We start from the raw sequence: 22694 nt of genomic DNA on the forward strand, positions 1-22694 counted from the left end.
AAACAAACAAAAAGTTTCTCAGTTCACGTCTCATTACTCTGCTGCACCTCATCTCTTAATTGTCTTTGCAGATGCTTTAATTCAAAGAGACATAAACTCAGAGTCAGTGTGTGATTCATTCTGGCATCCTGGATGAGACGCAGATCAAATTACCAACCTTTAACGCCGAGTCGCAATCGCAACCGTTTGTGAATATAAGCAAAACAATAACGTGTGAAAACTGTGCTGCAAGAGCGACTGGCGCCCTCACAAAGACAAATTATTATTATTATGAGGATGTTTTTCTCCGTGCTGAGCTGTTGCACGGATGAAAACGAGTGAATGCAGATTGCCGAGTACATGAAGGCTGTTAATGCCTGAATTTACTGCTGCTGATTCTGCAGGGGAGCGAGACAGAAGAAACAATCAGAACGAGATGAGCTTATAGCCTGCTGATCAATAAGGGGAGCACTCCACTTTAATGACACACACACACTAAATCCAGGCTGAATAAGGAGCAATAAATCTGCTAGCATGATGTTGCTATTTATACATCCATTACTGCAAAGCAAACAGTGGTTATTAATCAGCAGGAGATTCTCTCTTTTCGTTCACCGCTAACGTCTCTTTTTCCTCCATCTATCACACGACTTGCATCCATTTTTCTCTTCCCTCAGTCGTGTCAGTTATTTTGCTATCGACTTGCATTACCACTTCTCTGACTCTCTCTCTCCGTCTCCTTGTCATCCATTACTCAAACCCAGCCGTCTGCAGTCATCAGTCTGTCCATTTATCCAACTGAACAGCGGGACCACGCTCTGAACTCTGAACCACGTGTTTGTCTGCAGTCTCGTTCAGCCAGTTTGAAAGTTTTAAACGCCGCATTGTCAGGACATCATGTTCAGTCCTGATAATTGCAAGAGTCTGGTGGTGGATTAAGATTCGAATTTGTGATTTAAATAAAGGTTATGGTTATTTTTTGTGGATTTGCGGCTCAAGAAATGGAAAGAGCTGAGAGGGAATTTTGTGATTGCTCACAGAGAGTTTGCTTGGCTCGTCTGTTTGCCAGTGAGATTATACTAAAAATCACTGAGGATCATTTCATAAATCTAGTGGAGATTTGGAGCAAAGCAACAAAACATGGACCACTTTCTTTAAAACTGCAAAAAGGAGCTTTTTGGCAGCTTTGGCAGAGGATGCACTTTTACCTTCACGATGTGCTTTGTTTTGTTCAATTTCACCGAGGGCCACAATGAAAAATGACAATCACATCCAGACCCAAACACATCTGGATTTAATTCATTTACATGTCACACACAGCAGAAATCAGATCAAACAGTTAACAGAAAAAGTGAAACCCTGACACAGCTGACCTGCAGGCCTCATGTTTGCCTTAAATCAGGGATGTCAAACCAATTGCCCGCTTTGGCCTTAAGTGGGTCAATCTGTAAAGACATTTACTTACACATCGAATCCTTCAGCTATCTTCATATATATAAAGCAAAGTGTAATCTTAATACTATGTCTCAGTTGTTTTCTCGATGATAAAGAAATAGTGATGTAGTAAAGAAAAAAATCTGTCAGGACGACTCTTTGAGTTTAAGCTTTAAGAGATAAATGTGTGAAATTACACATTAATTAACAATTAATTGTTTATCTATTATTTAATTACTTTAGTCCATGGCCATGAGGCGAGGATTTTATTAGTAAGAAAAGCTGTAAAAATACAGAGAAGTCGGATTGAATTCGTTGGAGGGCCAACTCTGGTCCCCGGGCCTTCTGTTTGACACCACTGCCTTAACAACTTTAGGTTGTCCCGATGTCTTTTTAAAATTATTTGAATACAGTTGCTTTCTAAATGGATTCTTTAAAATAATGACGCGTTTGAAAAACTCAAATTTGAGCAGAACTTGTCCTAAAAAGCAGGTTAAAGATTTTTAATGGTTTCGGTTAAAAGTTGCAGTTTTTCTACATATTTCAAAAGACGGACGCTGATTTATTTCTAAACTACAATCCCCACTGCAGTCTAGATTTATTCAACACTGGTGTTTGTATGAGGATTAAAGATGCATGTATGGATGTTTTTACGAATATGTTTCATGTGCCTCTGACCTTTGAACTGTGGGATCTCTCCAGTGGGACTCTTGGGTAACCCTTTATGGCAGGCGTCACTGGTCAGAGCTACAGTCACTCCACAGCTCCCCAACAGAAACCCAATCTGCTGACTGCCGGCGTCCTGCAGAGAGACAAAGACCATTGATCTGTGATTCATCAGCAGGATTGGAATCAATGTGTAAGTGCTTTGTGGTCATCATCAGCTTCTCTGTTCTATAAGAGTCATGAAAGGGGAAATCTACAGTGCTGATTATGTGAAATTGTCAGGTTCACTGGTTCAACTGTGATATTGCAAACTAATTTCTACATATAAGAAATTATTCCTGAAACTCCCAAGAATGATTTCTTTTATCGTCCCCTAAAGCTCACTGCTTCCTCTGCTTGAAATCAGCTGAAATCAAGCTGATTTCAACGACTCTGAGGCAGTTACATCAGTCTGCAAATGTTACGTCTGCTCTTTGCCTTCTCTGTTAGACACAATATTCATACCTTTATCTGAGATTTAGCCTCAAAGTAAGTATATAAGGTGCATCTTTCATGATGCAACCAATGCTGGTTAAGCTGCTGCCTAAGTTGGACAAAGCACAAAGGAGATCTCAGATCTCGGGAGTCCTCTCTTCCTGGTTAAGCACTGAATAGCAAACTTTAAAATGCTAATTAGTAAGTGTAGGTGTTGCCACAGTGAGATAAACAGCTCTCGCTGGGTGCAATAGAAACATTGTTAATGAAATAAAACAGCAACAGTCAACGTGAGAAGATGGAAAACCATGTGGGGAAAACACGATGGAAACATGGCGTTTCTGTCGGTTCCTGCTGCCGTTTCCTCGTTGCTCACTGCAGATTCGATGCACGTCATAATTTACCTGCTTCTCTGTAAACAATCAGCCTGACAGGAAGGTGTAGTGAAGTGATCACTAGGCTGATCATCAGAAATCCACACTGACTACGAGACTCACACCAGCCCTCCTGGTTCCTCCCAGAGGATATTACAATGCGGAGCTACGCTCAGTCCAAACGATGACTCAAACAAATGTACGGCGGCAGCAGCAGCGCAGTCGCTTCTTCAGAGACATTTGGCTCTCATTACACCTCAGCTCAAAGCTCAGCGGCCTCTGTGTTGAATCACAAAGTGCCTTCCAATGACTCATGTTTTCAGTGCTATCCCCCCCAGTGTTGCATTAGCTCCACTGACTGGTGTGAATTAGCTCTGCACTGCGTGACTCTGCTGCACGTCCTCTGTTCAACCTGCTCATGCAGTTTCACTTCAGAAAATAAGACGACATTTAAATAGAAATGTTATCAAATTGTTCTTCCAACAATAGAAACTCCTCATTGTCAAACTTTATTTGCATTTAATGACCAATCCCCTCCTCATGATATAAAGCAGAGCATGTCTGCTGTGTGAATTATTCTTTTTGTCTTGGGTATTTGGTAATTTAAGAGATTCGAGGTAGCTGATAACTGAGCACTGCAGACTGGTAATCCAGTTACCTGCAGTTCAGCTCGGGCATGGATCCTTTTCTTGTTGAGCAGCAGCCAAGACATTGAGCTTTGTTGTGGCCTTTATATGCAAACATCTTGTGCCTGAAGACAGTGGACCAGCACCACCGATGCAGTGAAAGTACAGCAAAAAACAAATGGTGTGCGTCACATTTCCTACTTGATGAACTGCTAAAGCTAAGAAGATTTTATTAGAACAAGTCAATCACGTTTGCTGTTTGAAATCAATGCATGCAGTAACCTGGACTCTCACACCAGCTATGAAGCAATGAAGAAATCCAAAACCTCCTGTCAGGATCGACTTGAACTTGAGCAAAACATGTGGAGGGGGTGGTTATCCAACCTTCAACCCCATGATTAGTTTACAGCCTCCTTTTTGTTAGATGCTGTTGAGGAGACGTGACACTCAAAGGTCCACGAACGCTCCCTGAATTCTGAACTAGATCCCCGAACGTGACGCCATTAATCATCGAGGAAGCCTGTAGTCACGCTGGCCCGTTAACACTGCTATCGGCCACACAAACGTTGGAAATCACATCGCACCTTTTCAACAATCACCGTCTGAACAGAAAATACTGCCAAAAAAACCCGACTACATCAATGATCTGACCCTTAAACAGCTTTACAGTCTTCAGAACCGTCCATACTAAGAAGAATTGAGGACTGCACTATTAAATAAAACAAGCATGGGTGCAGAAAATAATAAAAGTTACTGTTTTATTAAGGCTACTGCTTCCATTTCTTTTTAATAAACAGTTTATATCCAGTTTTATGTAAATTAGTATTAAGGTTTCTTCTACTTGTATTAAACTGCAGTTTGCTGGCTGGTGTTTTGCCTTTTTTTTAATATTACAAAATACTTTTCACCATATAGTAATATTTAACGTCCACATATTTTTCACTATTCCTTAAATTTTAATTAAACATCGAGTGCGGTTTTCCTCTTACCTTCCTGGTCAGCGGTACTTCTATTGGCACAGGAACCACCTCAGCCAGCAGGCAGCCATAGAAGGCTGTCATGAAGGAGGCGGGGTCATTGTTAGGGAAAACTAGCGCCACCTACAGGCAGAATGAGACATAATACATGTGTTACAGATTAAAACGGGAAGAAATCTTTGGAAATTTCAGGATGGAGGGAAAGTTATGATGTTGCCTTGATGGTTGAGGCAATAAACTAAAAATATTTGGTTATTCAAACCAAACCAGGAGTTACATTTAAACCAATCATAGCCTGAAAGATCACATCTGAAAGGATTTCAGAGGTTTTTGTTTTACTCAAGAGAGAGCGCGAGACAGAGCAGACAAGGCAGCAACGAAGTCAGGGAAGGAGCATGTTTTGTGTCTGTGATGCTGGATGCTGATGGCTGATAGGAGCTGCCGCCAGAGAACCAGAGAAGAACAAAGCTGAATCATTTAGGGGGCATCTGGTCAACATCCCACCCTCTTTCACTTCCTCTATTCCTCTCCTTCTACTTTCTTTGTTCTGTTTAATACCGCCTCTACTTTCAAATATCTTTTACTTGACATTCTCCTGCTCACAGTCCTTCCTCTCATTCCAGTCGTCCGTCTTCAAACCTTCTGTTAGCACGTTGAGGTTTAACTTAAACTCCTGAACTACTGGATGCCGTTTTAAACAGCTCTTGTTAAAAACACACAGAATACACTAAAAATCAATGCTAAAATTTTAATTTCTCTCAGTAAACAAGCTGCACTTAAAGAAATTGTGCTAATGTAAATTTGGACAATAGGTTTCACACAGTTTTGCAAAGACACAAACTTCTCTCCACTATCGTGTCCACAGAGCATGAACCCATCAACCTGCTTTCTACGTCACAGCTAGGCTGTTATCTCGCGCTCTAGCATTTTGGTCCAGTTCAGCTCCAGTTGCGTGCTGTGATGATAATGGTGGACCCCTGCTTAAGTTCTTAATAGCTTCCATATACAGTACAGTACACCACAAGAGTGGATGTGAGTGTGTTAATGTGTGTGTGTGTGTGTGGCAGAGAGTTGGCGGTATAAGCTAAGTGCACCTGAATGAATGAGAGTGGTGTAATGATGCTTTAACAGGGCTATTGTTGACATGTGCACGCCTCATTGAAGCAGGTCAGGTTTCATTTGTAAACGACAGCCGAGAGATTCACGTTTTCTGCTTGTAAAGGCTGCAGAGTGCATGTCAGGAAACACTGCACGTACGTGAGCTGCCCACATCGCATATCTCAGTGTGACTTTCGTCCCGTCTCCCTCTCCCACAGCAGATGCCGCCCCTCCCTGAGCCTGGCTCAGAGTTTTTCTTTCCCACTTCCGTCAAATGCGTTTCTCTCTTTTGTTGCTAACCTTACAATTTAAAGAGTCTCGTTATTGTGATTTGGTGCTATATAAATAAAACTGAATTGAACTGAACTGCCATACATTCATGGAAATTCTTGATGCAAAACATGCAGAGCTACTCATTGCTTCATGAAAAGTCAGAAAGCTGGGCTAGAAGACTAGAAGGTACTGAATGAATAAAGAGGAATATCTGTCTGAAAATAGAAAAATGATCTCGGTGGGAGAACAATGTCAGAACTGAGATAATACAAACTGTAAAGATGTGCTGTTGCACCGGCTTTCTTTGGTACCAAGTAAATACTAAATTATTCCAACTTACATCTGATCCTCGTTAAGCATTCTGTCTGCAGTGAGGAAACCCGATCTCAACAAGACTTGCATAACAGCGATGACACAAAAAGAACGGCTCTAATGCAACACACTACGCCATTAACTAGTTACATGTTGCAGCGTTGTGTTCTGTAGTGGTAATGGACATCACAGCTACAATGATGTTAATACAAGCATGGGTCCTTCAATTATCTGCACAATGAAAGCTTAGAAGAAAAAAAACACTTCCTGTGCACTTGTATACAATCGGGAATGAAATATGATACTTTTGTTATTATTGCACAGAAGGACAAAAGTGTGATGGTGAAGTTCAAAATGCATGAAATAACTGCATTATACTGCAAATACAAGTATCTGCACAGACAGCATGCTAACACAAAGCTAGTGAAGAACCCAGAGCGGTGTTAAAGACGAGTGTACGCTGACCCCCAGCCCAGCAGCCAGAGCCTGGACTTCAATAAGTAAATACCTTTACCTGTTTCAGCACAATCACAGTGGAGATGGCTTTGAACCTCAAACTTAAACACCAGAAGAAATATCAGATGCATGTTTTGATTTGGAGGGTATGCATGTGACAAACATAGGAAAAAAAGAGAAATTCGGTGCAAATTTCAGACAATCCATCCATCCGTCAGACTGGACAGGTACTCCTGAGTGCACCGTGCATTATGGGATTAACACTTCTCAGTTGAAAGTTCTTTATTGTCATTCATCATAAGGACAAATGACAGAACAAGATGACCTTATTCAGGTCTATGTGCTGGTAAGGATTAAAATATAGAAAGCTCTCATTAAAAAGTAATTTAAAAGTAAAGATCTAAGTGAATGTAATAATAACAAAATAAAAGGAATAATGTATTGAATTTAACGAACTTGATGATTGTGTGGTGCTCAGAGCCTCTGGGAAATGTTTTTTACTCCTTTCTCATTTTAGTTTTTTCACCTCTGTAATGACTCCCCCCATGTCACATGACACCACAACTTTTTAAAAAACTCCTTTTGTATGAAAATTACTGCCATTTGATGCTCTTTGCCAGAGTTGGAGTCCGTTTGGATCTGCAGTCCCCTGCAATAATGATGTCATATTAAAAATGTAATTCAAAAACAAAACTTGGCACAAGAGGACTTGTTAAAGAGAAACCACATCCACAGTTTTATCTGATTCTTCAGCAGCATCATTCCCTGAAACCTTACTGAACTTGTTTCTCTGCACAGAAACACAAAACCTCTAACGTAATTTCATAAAGTAACAACTCCTTTATTGTTGCTCGCGTGTAATTAAATCTCATCGGCTTTCTAAACATTCTCCTGTTGAAACCTATTTGTTTAATCGTTCTGCAAAGCACTCTGCTCAGGTGAGATACTGAAAATATGCAGTGTAATTTCTCTAAAAGCTCCAGCAAAAATGTCTTCTAAACAAATTACAGGGGAAAAGAATTTGCAATGTAATTAAACACACAGCCTTCTGGCTGAAAACGTCACACGCTGGCATGGAGCCAGTCTTGAGTCAGTCTCCCACTGAGCTGGAAATTAAGCTTAAAATAAAGAAGAACGAGGGGCAAGAAGTATGGGTGTCACGTGGCAGCAGAAACATGTGGGAGCATTACTGAACCTTTTTCCACTTAAGCATGATTTCATGTGTGGAGGCATGTGGAGTGTTGGGTAATAGGGGGCTCTGAGCATAACGTGATGATTAGCATGGAACAGAAGAAAGGAAGCACAATGCAAGAGTCCATGTTTAAAGTATTAAGTAACCTCCATGTGGCGGATTTTGCAAAAATCCTGAGAGGTGACGTCAACAAACTCTCTCGCTGCTTTTTGATTTACATGTTTGTGAGTCCAGCTCTTTATACAGGATGCTTCATAATAGCTCACTGGAGTAACTTCTTACAAATATTATGCTGTAGCATTTTTCTTGTTATAGAGTATTAAAGTGAAGCTGTAGAAACGAGAGAGGCGAGAGGGGAGGACACGCACCAAAGGTTCTGGGTGGAAAAAACACTAAATTGACACATTTCTTTGATGGTGGAGAAAAAAAAAGGAATTGCTTCAGGAAACCGCTCTGACAGCTTCCTTGTTGATGAAAAGTGTCATACGCAGGAAAAAGGTGTCACTTGTTACTGACAGGTCTGAACAAAACAGAAGGTTGAAAAGGAAAAATGTAATGAAACTGTAAACCAGTCTGACTGCCCGGTGATAGCAATGAAAATCAATTATAATTACTATCCAGGAACACAGCGACCTTCAGCACTGTTATCTGTCTGAAAGGATTAAAAAAAAGAGAAAACCTGCAGTGAAACGTTAGACATAGAAACGTATGGTCACACTTCTTTTGGTGCTAACTTTACTGCATATGAATTTCACTTAAAGTTCCAATATTTTAAAAAGAGTGCATTGAAATGAATCATACAGCAACTATTTCTAAAGTTTACAGCAGTCAATTAGTAGCCATTTGCAACAATACTTAACCGAATGACAAAATCAGTCTTAACACACTTTGCAAAAAGTTTGGTTAGAAGAAGAACACAGAGTTGTTTTCTAACCACAAGCTGTTTTCACTCACAGACAACATGAACTAGAAAAAATGTGTCTGCTGTCGCTACAACAACCTTCATTTACTGGCCCGATGTTCTTTCTGCGTGAAGTAAAGCAGCATATTATCAACTTTAACACTTCGGCGAGCCTCATGATGCACAGTTTTTATGTTTCAGTACCATGGACAGTGATCAGGCTCTCCGCTCAATCCTTTCAGTTTTTAAAAAAACAAATAAACAAAAAATATAAACTAAAAAAGAAACACCCTCCGGAGCTGAAAACTGAAGCCAACGTGGGAGCTGCAAACAGTGCAGTTCCTGCATGAGGCCCTTGTGCACACGCCTACTGACACTACATGGGAGTGTCTCAAACATACTGGATTACATAACCTACTCTAAACTCATAACAATTTTAAAAAATAACACAGAAACCAAACAAAGCGAGCTAAAATAAACTAAAACAACTCCCACGTCAAGAACCGAGGTCTGACGGTTGACTGGGTGTCTCATAAAGCCACATCTGATGACCCTACAACGCATTATTGGAAATAACTGCTTGTTTCTGTGTTAGCAGATCACTTGCAGATCCTTTTCTCTTTTTTCCCCCCCAATTGTGGCCTCGCACTCATTTTCCCCCCTTGGAAAATCTTCCCCTTTGTTCTCTCTGCGGCTCTCTCCATCTCAGCCCATCATGAATGTTTTTGCCTCACTCACCCGGTCTCCAGGTCTCACGAGCGGTTCTTGTTTGGTTCCCAGTTTGTGCAGCAGATTGTACGCCACCTTCACACTTCTGGACCACAGTTTACCTGCAAAAACATTTAAATGATGACGTCACACAATAGCTCGTGCAGACAGATAAAAGGTGAAGCACGTCTTTGAGAAACGGTTTGAAGTGACCGATAACAAGTTCAAGATGTTGTTGATGAAATACGTCCTCTAGAGATCAAGAGGTGGACTGTCAGGAAGCCTTTCTGTACCCAATAAAAGCATGAAAGAAACATCTCTGTGGGAACAGAGGATGACAACATGAGCCCCCATATGTAACAAATTACAGCACTGATATGACACGTGATTTTTAAAATACTTTGAAGTTTGACGGTACACCTTGTGGGCGGACTGCTATGAAGGTAATCGTATAGATTTCATAACATCCAATAAATCAAACGCTCCTCGTGACTTTGGTGTAATTGGATCCATGCAGGCTGATACTTTGCAGTTATGGTCAAAGCCTCAGGACATTAAAGGAAGTCACATAGGCTGCATTAGGATGACACTAAACAGATAAAGAGATTGAGTCTCTAGATAAGTGCAGCTGTTACTTTAAACTTTAGGTAGCACAAACCAAGCGCTTACAAAGCAGTTTAAAAATACTTTCTTCTTACGGAAGATGTCTGTCAAAGGAACTTTCAATCTCCCTGTAAATATAAAGTTATTAAATATTATCTGATCTTTCTGATCGGTTTCATTTTCCCTGGCAGACGGACCCGCTCTGTTCATTAATGCAGTAACTCACAACAATGGAATCAATTTCCTTCTTATTTCTTTCCCCCCCCCCCTAATTCAGACTGGCAGATGCAGATATTATGCATGGGCGATCCAGCATGAATTCTTTTGTTTTTTTTTTATGCTAAATGAGTTTTTTTTCCTGGTGTTTGTCTGAACTAATGAAATGAAGAAAAGCTTTAGGATCCCAGGAGGAAAACAGACAGTTTGGACCACAAAAAGCAAAGTTAACTGCAGACAAACACCAGCTACAAACATCATTTCTTAAAGGTGAAGCACCCTACGTCCCGTTGTTTACAGGTGATGTCAGGAAAGCTTGTTGGAGAAAATTATAAACAAACTTATCTACTGGTGGACCTGTGGACTTTTATTTCCTCTGACTGCCTCTTATTGATTTTGGGATAAACTAAGGATCTGAACCAATTCCCAGTATGAGATAAACATAATGATGAATATAATGATTCTGGACTGTGAAGAATGCACAGCTTCTCTCTGCTCTAGTAGAGAGAAGCTGTGCATTTTGGACTCTACTGGAGTCCAAAAATAAAAAAGCTGAAACTCAGCATGGAAGTTATGAAATTTATCATTTATCTTGAAATAAATCCTAAAGATTTAAATATGTCCTCCTAATCAGTGCTATAGTACAAGAGTAAGTCTATTCCTGTGAGTTCTCATTGGTTGATTTTTTTTTTTTAATTAAGAAAACTTTAAAGTACTTTTGTTTGGTTTTGTTTTTTTATTCTAGAAAGACAAAGATAATGCAGAAAGCTCGAGGGCTTAAAAATGAAGCCAACGTGGGCGTGCAAAAAAATAAAAAATAAAAAGATGTAGTTCCTCTAATGACCACTTGAGGCTTTTTGTACAAGAGCATAAATCCCCACAGACTTCCTGTTAAAATGCCCATCCTTACAGCATAAATAAACATGACTGCAGGCTGTGTGGTGAATTATAACTCACCAATTTAAATGTTATTAAAATATGAAGATTGCTATTGTTAGCTCATAACACCCTCATCGTAATATGATCCTTTCTACACTTTGAAAAAACAAACTTGAAGGAGGCCAAACTGCTAACTTTGGGACTTCAAATCGGTCCAGAAGCGAATGTATGATGTCATGATGGTTACGTCCCTTTTTTATATACAGTCTATGGAGAAAACATTATTATTATTCAGCTAAAGAGTTCAAAGTTCCATATTTGCTCCATGAGATTGTTAAACATACTGTTTACTACCAGCAGCGCTGCCTCTAAGTAAAGGATTAAGTGGAGACATAAGAAAAGATGATGAGCTAACATCTGCAGACAGAACTCTGGTGCTTAAACAGGATTTGTATTTCTTGCAGAGAACACTCCAAACAAAAGCAGATGGACAGAAGGGTAATCAAAGGAAGACATCAAAGCGAGAGCATCCCAAACACAGAGAAATAAAAAGTTTACGCTTCCTCTGCACGCTGAACACAAATCAGTGCAGATTTATCGATAATGTGATTTGTTGGAGAATAACACCACAGGATCAAAGCGTGCCGAGAAACTTCTCGTCTATGGAAATAGAAATATGTCTGTCTCCCGCCTCTTACGTGGGGTTATCTGCAGTGCAGAGCGGTGAGGGTTGAGTTTAAGGACAGCCGGAGAATTCTGTATCATGAATTCTCTCTGTTCTCCAGAGGCGGAGGACGACTCGAAAGGAAGATACAAAACAAGTTTGTCTTTGTTGGCCGACATCAAAGGGAAGACACGACAGGAATGAAAGATGCGGCAGACATGGAAAGAGAATGGCTGAACTTTAGATTCAGCACTGCACTGCACACACGCACACATAATCTCACCGTGTTTTTGTCTCTGGTGGCGGTCTCCGAGCGCTGGCTGAAGACATTTCACAGTCTGGTGAGCGCTCATATCGCCTCATCATCGGCAGCGAGCTCGCTCCCCACGAATCAGTTAGTTCAGTCACACACGCAAATAAACACACAAACACACACACACATCCAGTGCCAATTTGAAGCACCTGCAGTGAAGTTGCCGCCTATTCATGTTAATCCTGCGTGAACTCATGCGTGCGACAAAGGTGCTCGAGCGCCATCAACATCAGCAGAGATAAGAAATGACACTTAGGCGTACTTCAACTTCACCTGAGAATCTTTAGATACCTTCATCATTTTGAATCAGAACACAACGAGGCCTCTTACTGAGAAACACTGGACCGGCCACTTGTTCTGATAGGACCCATTTAAGGAGTGTTGCCATTTAAAAAAGAAATAGGTGTCAGGTGATGGGTTGGGTGGACAAATACATACACTAGTGTTGTGCATATTATATTGGCACAGCCAGGTGTAAACTCTATAGAACTTGACTGCATGCTGAAGTGGCAACCCCTAACCCTACTCAAGTAAATGTGTTTGGAAAAATGTAGTTCTAAAAGTACTTTTATTGCATCATGTTAACTCATGAGCTGCTGTAACACAAATCAAATGGCTGAATTGCCACGTCGGCAGGCAGTCAGTCTACAGAGTCTTACTAATGACCTACTAATTGTATTCAGGTGTGTTGCAGCAGGGACACATGTAAAAGTTTCAGGACACCGGCTCTCAAGGACTGGAGTTTGACACCCGTGTACGGGGTGTCCGCGTCGCCCGCCTGTCTACCTGCCCGGCAGGGTGACGACAACAACACCCCATCAACCTTTTACAGCTGAGGGGGCAAAACAAGCTTATGTAGGGCAGAGCAGTGTGTGTTGATTTATGAGATGAATCATCATTTTGAAGCACCTGCTTTTAATGACCACTTAATCATTATGATTTACTGAGATTACTATGATTATGATTATTTTGCACAACAACTTTTTAGCGTTTTGTCTATTTTGGAGACTTATTTTTTTTTCTCTAAAGCCCTTCGGTTCAAATTCTGTTTTTTAAAATTTGTGCCACAGGATATAAGACAGTTCAGATATTTTTCATAGTTGATGGCTGAATTTTTTTTTTTCCGTTTCCATAAAAAGAATTTATTCAACACAATTCAGTGGACTGCACACTGAACAGAAACAATGTATCAATCTTATCACGCTAGTATGGGTCCAATACCAGCGTTGGTATCAATGCTATCGGTGTTTGGATTTATCCACCTCTAACACAAACACCCAACTGAAATTTAGTAAAGCCTGAAGGCTCAGTAAAGATTATGGACAAAATTATACTAGCATGCTTTAGTCTACTCATTATTGTAATATACTGACTATTTTAGACTTAGACGGAGGTTTTTACTTGTTATGAAACCTCTTCGTTGTCACTGGGGGGCACGCTGCAGCTTTAAGTAAAAGATCTGAGAGCTTCTTCCAATTCATTTGGGTGCATGCCTGTGTGATGCTGGGTATGCGTGGTGTGATGTGTCTGGAGTCCTCTCAGTGTAATTTCATTCTCCCCTCTGTACAGCTGGGAGGTTTGACTCTAAATTCATGAGGACCCTGAGAGAAGCAGCTCTGTTCACGGCAGCTAAATTTCTTCATACCCTCCGGACCTGAAGTCGTTTTCTCTGCTGCTGTTTGGGAGATGAATAACTCGGTCGCCTTCAAGCGAAGAACAAGAGAACTTGTTCCAGTTTGGGTGTAGATTTAAACTGTGGCATTGAGCCGGGGGACGACGTGATGGGATTCAGCTGCAGCGAATGTGTTTAGGGAGCTGGGACGATGGCAGCGCTGGGGGCCAGAAGGCTGTTACATTATTTGGTATCGGGTTATGTTACTGTTTACTTTGCAACATGTTCTCATTTATGGCTGCTAAAGACTTGCTTTAGTTAATGTTTACGTTATGCTGACCGATTCGAGGCTAAATAGGATTTGTATTTCTGCAGGATGCACTGTGGTCTAGCACTGCTTGCTTCTGCAAAAGCAAAGATCGGTGTCCATAACCATTAATGTTTGAAACAGAGCACCAAAGTCAGCCGAGTCTGTGTACAGAAACTAATACTAGAGGGCACAGAAGGAAGGTTTTCATATTTTTTCAAGAAGCTGTGCTGAAAGTCGCACAGGAAACAATTCATCTTAAAACATTTTCTCAAAGTTTGAACCTTCAGGATAAAAAAAAACTTTTCCACCCTCTATAGCAGAGCAGTTTTCTTTTCAGGCATCTTTCTTCACACTTGCTAATGTGCTTAGCACCCTGTCTGGCTGCCATTAGGGGAATTATGCTCACACAGCGGGTGTTAAACATTGTTTGGTGCTACACTTAATCAGCTTGGAAAAGCCACCATATGTGCCGAAAACAAGATGCAGTTCAAAGAAAAAGAAAAACCCTCTTTTATGCACATATTACAAACATTTTTTGTTCTCTTTCATCGTGTGTTATGACAGTATTTTGAAGACTGGTTGTTAGGACGATTTATTTGTGGTCATGTGAGGCGTCCGATGTTCATTTTGGATTTTCGTCTTCACGCAAAAATATTTCAACCCTTTTTCCTTCAGCACAGATCCGAAGATTTGACCTTAGGGATGACATGCCGCGATGCAGGATTTCCAAGACTTACCATATGTGAGGACGTAGAGCGGCTTGCCGTTAGTATCCATGGTAGTGAGACACGGGGCCTTCGGAGAGATGGTGCCCCACCTCTGAAGGGCTGCTTCCAGAGAAGGGGGCCAGTTGGTCACCACGCCCAGCTGCTCACCCCGCATGGGTACCATCTGTGCCCCTTCAGCCTTGGGCTGGTTAGGGTCTGGCTGCTGGACTGCAAGTGGGCACGAGAAAACAGAAGAAGAAAATAATTTTTAGTCATTTTTACTTATATATGTATAAGACTGATTTAACAAGCACCAAAAATACTCACTACAGGAGGACATGTGAAAAAATATCTTTTAAATGTTGGTTTAAATTACAGTGACCAGTTATTTTAGGAAATAAGGTGGAGAAAATATGGTCACAAATGCATTCTGCAGCATGGTAACAAGGCCAGACATACACCCAGTGCCACATGAGGAAAAAATGGAAGACCTGCTACAGATGGTCAACATCGTGAGGTCAGTCTGGATTTACAGGAAGAGACGGATCAGTCCGCCTGAATCTAGGAACTTTCCTAAGAGGAACGTTCCTGCCCCACTACTGTAAAACGTTTTAAAGGCAAACGGTGGTCACGTCAACCACGTCCAAAATATTCACCCGACCATCAAACCACCACAAATGAACTATTTTCTCCCATTTAAGTCAAGTTTCCTAAAATAATCAGTCCAGCTGTTCAGGTCACAGTGAAATTAATACATTTATGTTTCTTGGTTCTTTACGATCTGCAACTTTTATTGCAGATTACAGGACATCAAATATCTTTAACTTTGCTTTTATGCTTTTTTAATAGATTGAAAAGACATAATGTCAACCAGCGACCTTTTATGAACAATATGACAAAGCTGATATTAAATTAACCCGTATAAATCGATAGAATATCATAATACAGAATTGTTTATTCTTATGAGTTCACTGTATTATACAGCCATGTAGAAAGGTGCGTGTTAGGAATAATGAAACATTTACTGCATGTCACCACTGCTGTAAGACAGAAAGTTCACAGGAAAGAGCTTTTAATCAAGCAAAACGCCCTGCTAATGAATTTCAACGACATACTGAACCAAACCGAGTCTTTCCAACATTTGCTATTCATGCTTAAATTATGAATTAACTTCTGACTCTGCAGCGTTTGATGCTGAAAACAGAAGGAAATATTCATCAGTTAGACTCTGCTTTGTCAGAGGAGACTTTAGGGAATGAGGTTTAGTCATTTGTCTGCATAGATTATTTTTCAAAAGTTTTAGCAAAATATATGTTTTTACCACCACTCAACTTTAAGTCAACACTGAAAGAAAGACTGGCAGAATCATTGTAATGTTACGTATTTGTTTTAAGCCTGGAGATTTGCATTTTGGCTCCAGCTGTGTTGGGGGGGGGGGAGCCAAAATATCAGGATAGGCTGGAGTACCAAGTTATCAGCTAATGCTAACAAGCTAGGTTAGCATAAACTGTATGAGTGCATCACACAGGCACATGCTAATTAACATGCTAATTAGCTCTAAGTAATATACAAATAATAACTACAGTTTCACTCACTCAACTGTTAGACGTCAGGGAATCACCCAAAAAGCCACCAATATAAGAAGATAAGCTAAGTAGCCTAATTTAGCCCCTAACCACGCTACCTAAAGACTGGTTGGTGACACCCCGGCAACCACTGGTCATTAAGGAAAAATGTGTAATCTCTTGGCTGCTGGAAGAAACTATGACAAGTCTGATGCAAAGTTAACGTTTCCCTTTTGGAAAGTTGTTGCAATGGTAGGGGACAGCTTTTACTTTGAAGGTTCTCCATTTCCAGCTTGTGTTGCATAGGTTTCACTACTGCTCAGCGAGTGTTTGCAGACAAGTCAGCACCTTCCATACAAAATACACCAAATCACTGCAATCTGCTAGCAATCGAAGCATTCACAGGGAGGTTTTTGGTGCAGCATCCTCTTTGAGAACAACAGCTTGCTGACCACTCTCGATGTTCATATTCCATCTTCTAATGTGATGAGGGGGTGGTCTAGGCACTGGGGGGCAACCAAGTCTTTCCTTAATTGGCTTCATACATTTTTGCAAGAACATGAATTAAAATATACAAAAACACGTATTTTCAAGTATTTTTAAGAGTGAAAAGAGAAGCTGTTACCCTCCAAAAGCTCTTCAAAGTCATCGACGAAAAACTCTCTTAATGGCGGCCGTTTGGGTCTCTTCAGAGTGTTGACGAGTTGCTGTATTTTGGCTGAAACTCTGCTGCTGACTGGAACACCTGTGGAGCGTGAACAAACACACAAAAAGACCACACGTTTTAATCCAAGTCATAGCTTAGACTTTCTAATTGTGCTTTCACAGGTGCACACGTGAAGTAGTCGCTGCTTTCGGATTCCACTGAGCAGCCCACCGTTTCATCCGTGATAGAAAAAAATCCCCAAGTTTTAACTCTACACTGAAGAGCCCTCGAGTGAGCAATCAAGACAGCTGCCGTACAAAATGACACTCAAAATGCAAAAATAGCGTATGAGATGAGGTGTGGGCTCAAACTGCTCTTTCATTAAGGCCATTTTCAAACCCACAGAGTTTGTAGCCTTAAGACAAAGAAGGAAAATGAAAGTCTAAATGTGGATGTAAACAGATGTACTGGCAGACTTGGTTTGGGCTGCAGGGTGAACCAAAGACAGACGTGATGTTGTTAAGATTATTATTTCGTCTGTGTGTGAAGGTAAAGGAGCGCTACTCAGTGAAACTCGAATACTTTTGTTTTCACCCCTGCAGTCCTCGGGTGCTTATGCTGTTTTTGTTTGCCTTTTCTCTCGTCAGGCTTTTCTCAAGCAACTGAACACAAAGGAAGCGTCTTTTTTTCCATCCCTGGCTGTTTCACATTTATCCAGTCAAAAGATGCAACATTTAATTCATTGTATTTATCCTCGCAAAAGACCACTGCACTGTATGAACTGCCGATGTTAGAGGTTAGCTTGCAACACTCACACCAGCTGTGCGTGCGTGGGTGGATGTTAATGTACATTCATGTAAAACTCAAACTGCGACTGACCTCAGCAGCTCACCAGGAAGTACATTTCTTTCACCCAAACATTTTCTTCTGCCCCTTAAAACGTATTAAGAACATGCATAAAGTGCACGTTAATGTTTGGCGGTGCAAATTTTAATCCACCCACACATGCTGCACACGTGCTCCACATTTCAACATAAAGCGGGTGAAACAGGGCGGGAATGAAATGGTGAACGACAGATGCATGTCGCAACAGTGACCGACGAGGCGCTGCAGACGACTGTCTGGATAAATGTACACAAGTTACAAAAAGGAAAATACCCTTCAAGGATAAAAAAGCCTTAAAAATTAAATATAATACTTTTTTTTAAAAACTACCACAGGAAACCCTCTAAAATCAAATGTTAAATCCTCAAAAATCCAAACACTAAGTATTAATGATGAAACATCTTTCGACTAAAGCTCATCTTTGGAAATAAAAGTCTGCGCAGCCCGACTGGAAGCAACACAATAAAAAGTGTTATTTCAGATGAAATCCTGTCTACTTTGTTGCATCTCTTTCAACCAAACATCCCGACAGGGCCCCGTGTGCAAACTCTGGCATCTGATCTATCAAACCACTTCATGCATTCAGCATCTCGGCCCGCGGCAGCATCCAGTGTATTGTCTGATGAATAACTCCGTCTGCTGGAGCCTCGCGTCCCTCCAGAGAAGGAATTATTGAACTACGAACCAGCAAACTGCCAACCTCTGTCATCTTTGAGGTCTCTGCAGAAATCTGTGGATTCATCTTTTGCAGTGCTAAAAGGCATTACGAACCAAATCCGATCCCCCGCCACGTCTGGACTACAAAGAGCTGGTTTATATAACCATGAATGAAGATAAACTCTTTGTTGGATTTTGCTGATACAGTTTGTGTTGTTTAGACTACAAGATTATACACCTGCCTGTGATAAGAAGAAGAGAAACACCTGCAGAAAATTATTACCAATGAACTTTTTTGGTTTTACTTTTGCAAGAAAAATAAAAACGAAAACATTGAAACAAAAAAGCAACAAAAAACACAATAAAAGCCTCACATGAATCCAAAGTAACAAAACATTCTAGCCTTCAGCTCTTCTTCTCTCATCATGATCAGGATGTTCTTCACATCCACTAAGACAGAAAATATGATGCATTCCCCCAAAGAAAATGCGACACAATCGGAGAATTTCACCTTGAAAAACACGAGCAACTGTTCATATTTGCCAGTCTTGACTCACCGTCTCCAGTTTCCATCAGCTCGGCGTTGCCGTACTTGGGCGTCTGTCTTTGGGCTGCGGTGCCAGCGCCTGGGGCTCTCTCCACCTGGATGGCGTCGGTCGCGGTGGTGTTGGCGGTATTGTTGGTGTAGCCGGTGACATCTGGAGGGGCAGAGTGGTTCTCTGGGATGTGAGAAAATAGGGAGGCGGGTTAGTACCCTCACACATCCTGCTGTTACTACACTCTAAATGTGGATCAGAAACTCAGCACAACCCAGTAAATTATAAACATATCTGCTGGATGACAGACTAAAGAAGTTTCTACTTAAATGAAATTGACACAAGAAGTCAAAGATGAAGATGAACATCAGTGAAACTGCATTAAAGCAGCTGAGGTGTCGATCGAACGGTTAAACAAAAAGTAACTGATGAAATAAAACGTTGATTAACCGATAACGACTGGAGACAACTGAAACATCGGCTGAATATTAATAAGTGTTGTGCATGCAGAAAGGACATAAGGTGTCAGTTAAGTTGTAAAGACTGAAAGCAGCGGAGTCGTCAGTTTAAATGCCGGTTGAATCACCAGTTCTTGAGCCAGCAGAGGCGAAACATCAGTGCCTGAAAACAGCTGTGGCTTCAACAGGCTTTCAGACAGGAAGTGACACAGACAGTCAATGAAATTCAGATAATTAACAAAGTTAATGCTTTAGATATTTTAGTCTGTTTTACTAAAGACGGTTCCATAACCTATTGTCTCATGCAGCAAGGCAATAAAATGATTTCTAGTAAAATTCTTAAAGATATGTGGATAAAAACACTATTGGAAGCCACAAGAGAAAGAAAATTAGGAAGGTATTCACTGACTTCCAAAGAATCTTTAAAGAAGAATCATGTCGGGGGCTTAAAGATGTGACACACTTCAAAAAAATAGAGCAAAAATCCACCAGAACCACCAAATCCCTCCAGAATCTCCCAATCATTCCTCACTGATCGCTCCACAGACCGCTCATTTCACCACCACCTCCCTCTACTGCAACATCTGCCTCTCTCTCGAGCAAAAAAAACCAAACAAAAAAAAGACTCCATTTCCATCAACACCCACATCTTACCGTTCATTTCTGGTTGTTTTTCACCCTATTTTGTGCTGCATTTAGATACTGCTTCAACCTGTCTGCTGTGCCTAATGTTTCAAAGCACATAGCATTCCTTAAATTCTTCAAATTTACCTCTTTTATGAGGCTGGGATGCAGTTCAGCAACATCAAACGCTGTTTACTGTTCTGCCCGAGGGCTTCTTTACTTTGAGTGGTCCAAGCATGAAATGATGATAGCAGGAGAATGCGCGGTGAATCTAAATTGGGATGTGTGTAGGTATATCCTTACGTATCCTTTACTGTATCTTTGCACTGAGTCAGAGTGCCCACTTCAAGTTAATCCAATAGAAAGCCATCCCCACAAAGCCAAAAGTAGGTTTGCGGTTCTACGCATTGCTGTTTTTGCTGCGTTATGTGCGTCATTTGCATTGGGTTACCACTGCATTAACATTTATAGCACGCTGAGATTGATCTTGTAGTCTTGGGTTTCAGAGTTGCAAGGTTCCCTAATGTTCACTGTGGGTCATTTTTGGCATTTAGTGCTTCGAGCATTTGGAAATCCCTCCAGCTTCTCCTTAACGGGCCTCCTGTAAGGTCAGAGGTCAAGTGCAGATGTAGAATAACAATCACAGAGGTAATCAGGATGCAAAGTGCATTGAAACATCTGTAGGGTGCGTCTTAGACATTAACCACTCTCTGAGAATACTGGGACACTATCCAACCATTGAGTCCATCTCGGTTATATTTTAGTGTTGAACAAAACACACTTAAACCCTTTAAGTTTGAAACACAGCTCAAGGGAACTAAAAGTCGTCATTTCAAATTGTACCTCAACTTCAGAATAGCAGGACTGAAGGAGCACCTCTTTGCTTAACTTCTAAAACACCCTCAAAGAGAGGTCACCACTTTGGATGATTTATATGTGAACGCTTGCCTCGCTGCTCCCATTCACAGCTTCCCGCATGATGCACCGCTGCTTCAGTCAAGGACCAGAAGACAAAGGAGATCAAACTACTTCACGGCGTGAAGGTTCCTGCTGTGAAAAGGCAGCAGAGCGAGTCATGACTGAGGGGTCCTGTTCACAAGTGCTGCTCATGTTAAGGTAATTCACTCCATCACGTGCCCACGATTAAACTCACTGAGATGTTTCGAAGGATGCTCATTACGTCACTTAGCATCTGTTTTAGATGATGAGACGAGGTTGGGTTTCTGGTTTCACATCATTGCGTTTTATTCTAATGAGAGCTGTCAGCATTGACTTTCATTATCCATTTGGCTTTGATTAAAGGTCTATTGGCTCCATCCACCACCAACTATATATAACCTTATATTTGCTGTTCTCTGTAAATGAACTTTCTGTATGTGGATTCACTCCTTGTGTTTTTATTATGTAATGGCATTGACTTGTGTTCTTCCTTCCCACTGTCGCCAAGTGTTTGCTCATGTCAGAGCGTTGCAGCATCTTCTGTTATGGTGTAAAACACTTTGAAGTGACCGCTGTCAGCTGGTTCTACATAAATAAACCCACAAGAATTGAAGAGAAGCACTTCACAGATTCAGTCATTCATTTAGTGCCCCATCTATAGCCTGTATTTGTTTATATTTCTTTAAACTGGTGAAATGTGAATAGGTTGATTTAGCCATTATCATTTTCACGTCTACATGTCGATACTGCAAAAATAAAAGGCTGTTCTGATGCATCTTTTCCCAGTTGTTTATTTGTGCTTATGTCTCCTTTATCCAGAATAATGAGGTGAATTACCAATGACCAAATTAAATATTTAATTCACAACACAATGTTAATCATTTTAAGCTCTAACGACTTATGCTAAATGCAAAACACCAAGAGCTTACTCATTTTGTTTTTTATTTGGTTCTATCCATTTAATGTCACGACTCTTTCATGTGTTCGAACAAATAAAGCCGAGAGCCGCTGAGCTCAATATGATGTGAAAGGCTTGGAAAGACTGAGAAATATAAGTGCACAGTGAGAGAAAGGCAGGGATGATTTCTAGCAAAGCACTGAGCCCAAGCCAGCTGGAGAGAAACTGAATTCTTTATCCAGACATGGACTGCATATCAACAATGCAGCTCCCAGCACAAGCATGCTAATTACTGTAGCACGCTGTCTCTGCAACATCTGGGCTGACGGTTTGAGCTACACATATATTCTCTGTAGGCACTTGTTGTGCAGCATCTGTGAGAATATGTGTGTGTGCATGCACGCGCACATATTTGCACCTCCGGTGACCTCATCAGGTCGTCTTTATGAAGACCTGAGACAGAGCTGAATATCATCACTGGCTAAGGATGAGGATGAGGACGATGATGATGATGATGATGAATGCCTCATTTACTGCTGGAATATCCATCAGAGAGGCTGAGGCTGTTTCAGGGACAGGACACTTTAATGTGCGGGCTCAAGGATCTGTGGCTGGTAGTTTGCAAGCCTCACAATTGAAAATGTCTCCATCAATTTCTGTGAATCTTGTTGAAGCATTACTGTGGATAAATGTGCTTCACAAGGAAAAGTTT

The 22694-nt window shown here is 41.0% G+C and overlaps 1 protein-coding gene across 5 annotated transcripts in view; it reads right to left on the bottom strand.

The window, feature by feature from the left end:
• Window positions 1-22694, bottom strand: part of dip2ca (disco-interacting protein 2 homolog Ca) — a 192307-nt gene that overhangs the window by 36981 nt on the left and 132632 nt on the right. For all 5 annotated transcript variants that reach the window (XM_040049481.1, XM_040049480.1, XM_040049482.1 and 2 more), the window contains 6 exons: window positions 19085-19246; window positions 16965-17084; window positions 14805-15002; window positions 9501-9592; window positions 4543-4653; window positions 2092-2215 (listed from right to left, as the gene is read on the bottom strand). In XM_040049481.1, coding sequence (XP_039905415.1) covers window positions 2092-2215; window positions 4543-4653; window positions 9501-9592; window positions 14805-15002; window positions 16965-17084; window positions 19085-19246 — 807 coding nt within the window. The remainder of the gene's footprint in view (window positions 1-2091; window positions 2216-4542; window positions 4654-9500; window positions 9593-14804; window positions 15003-16964; window positions 17085-19084; window positions 19247-22694) is intronic.

This window comes from Simochromis diagramma, unplaced genomic scaffold (genome assembly GCF_900408965.1).
Source record: "Simochromis diagramma unplaced genomic scaffold, fSimDia1.1 OVJJ01000355.1, whole genome shotgun sequence".
Taxonomy (NCBI): domain Eukaryota; kingdom Metazoa; phylum Chordata; class Actinopteri; order Cichliformes; family Cichlidae; genus Simochromis; species Simochromis diagramma.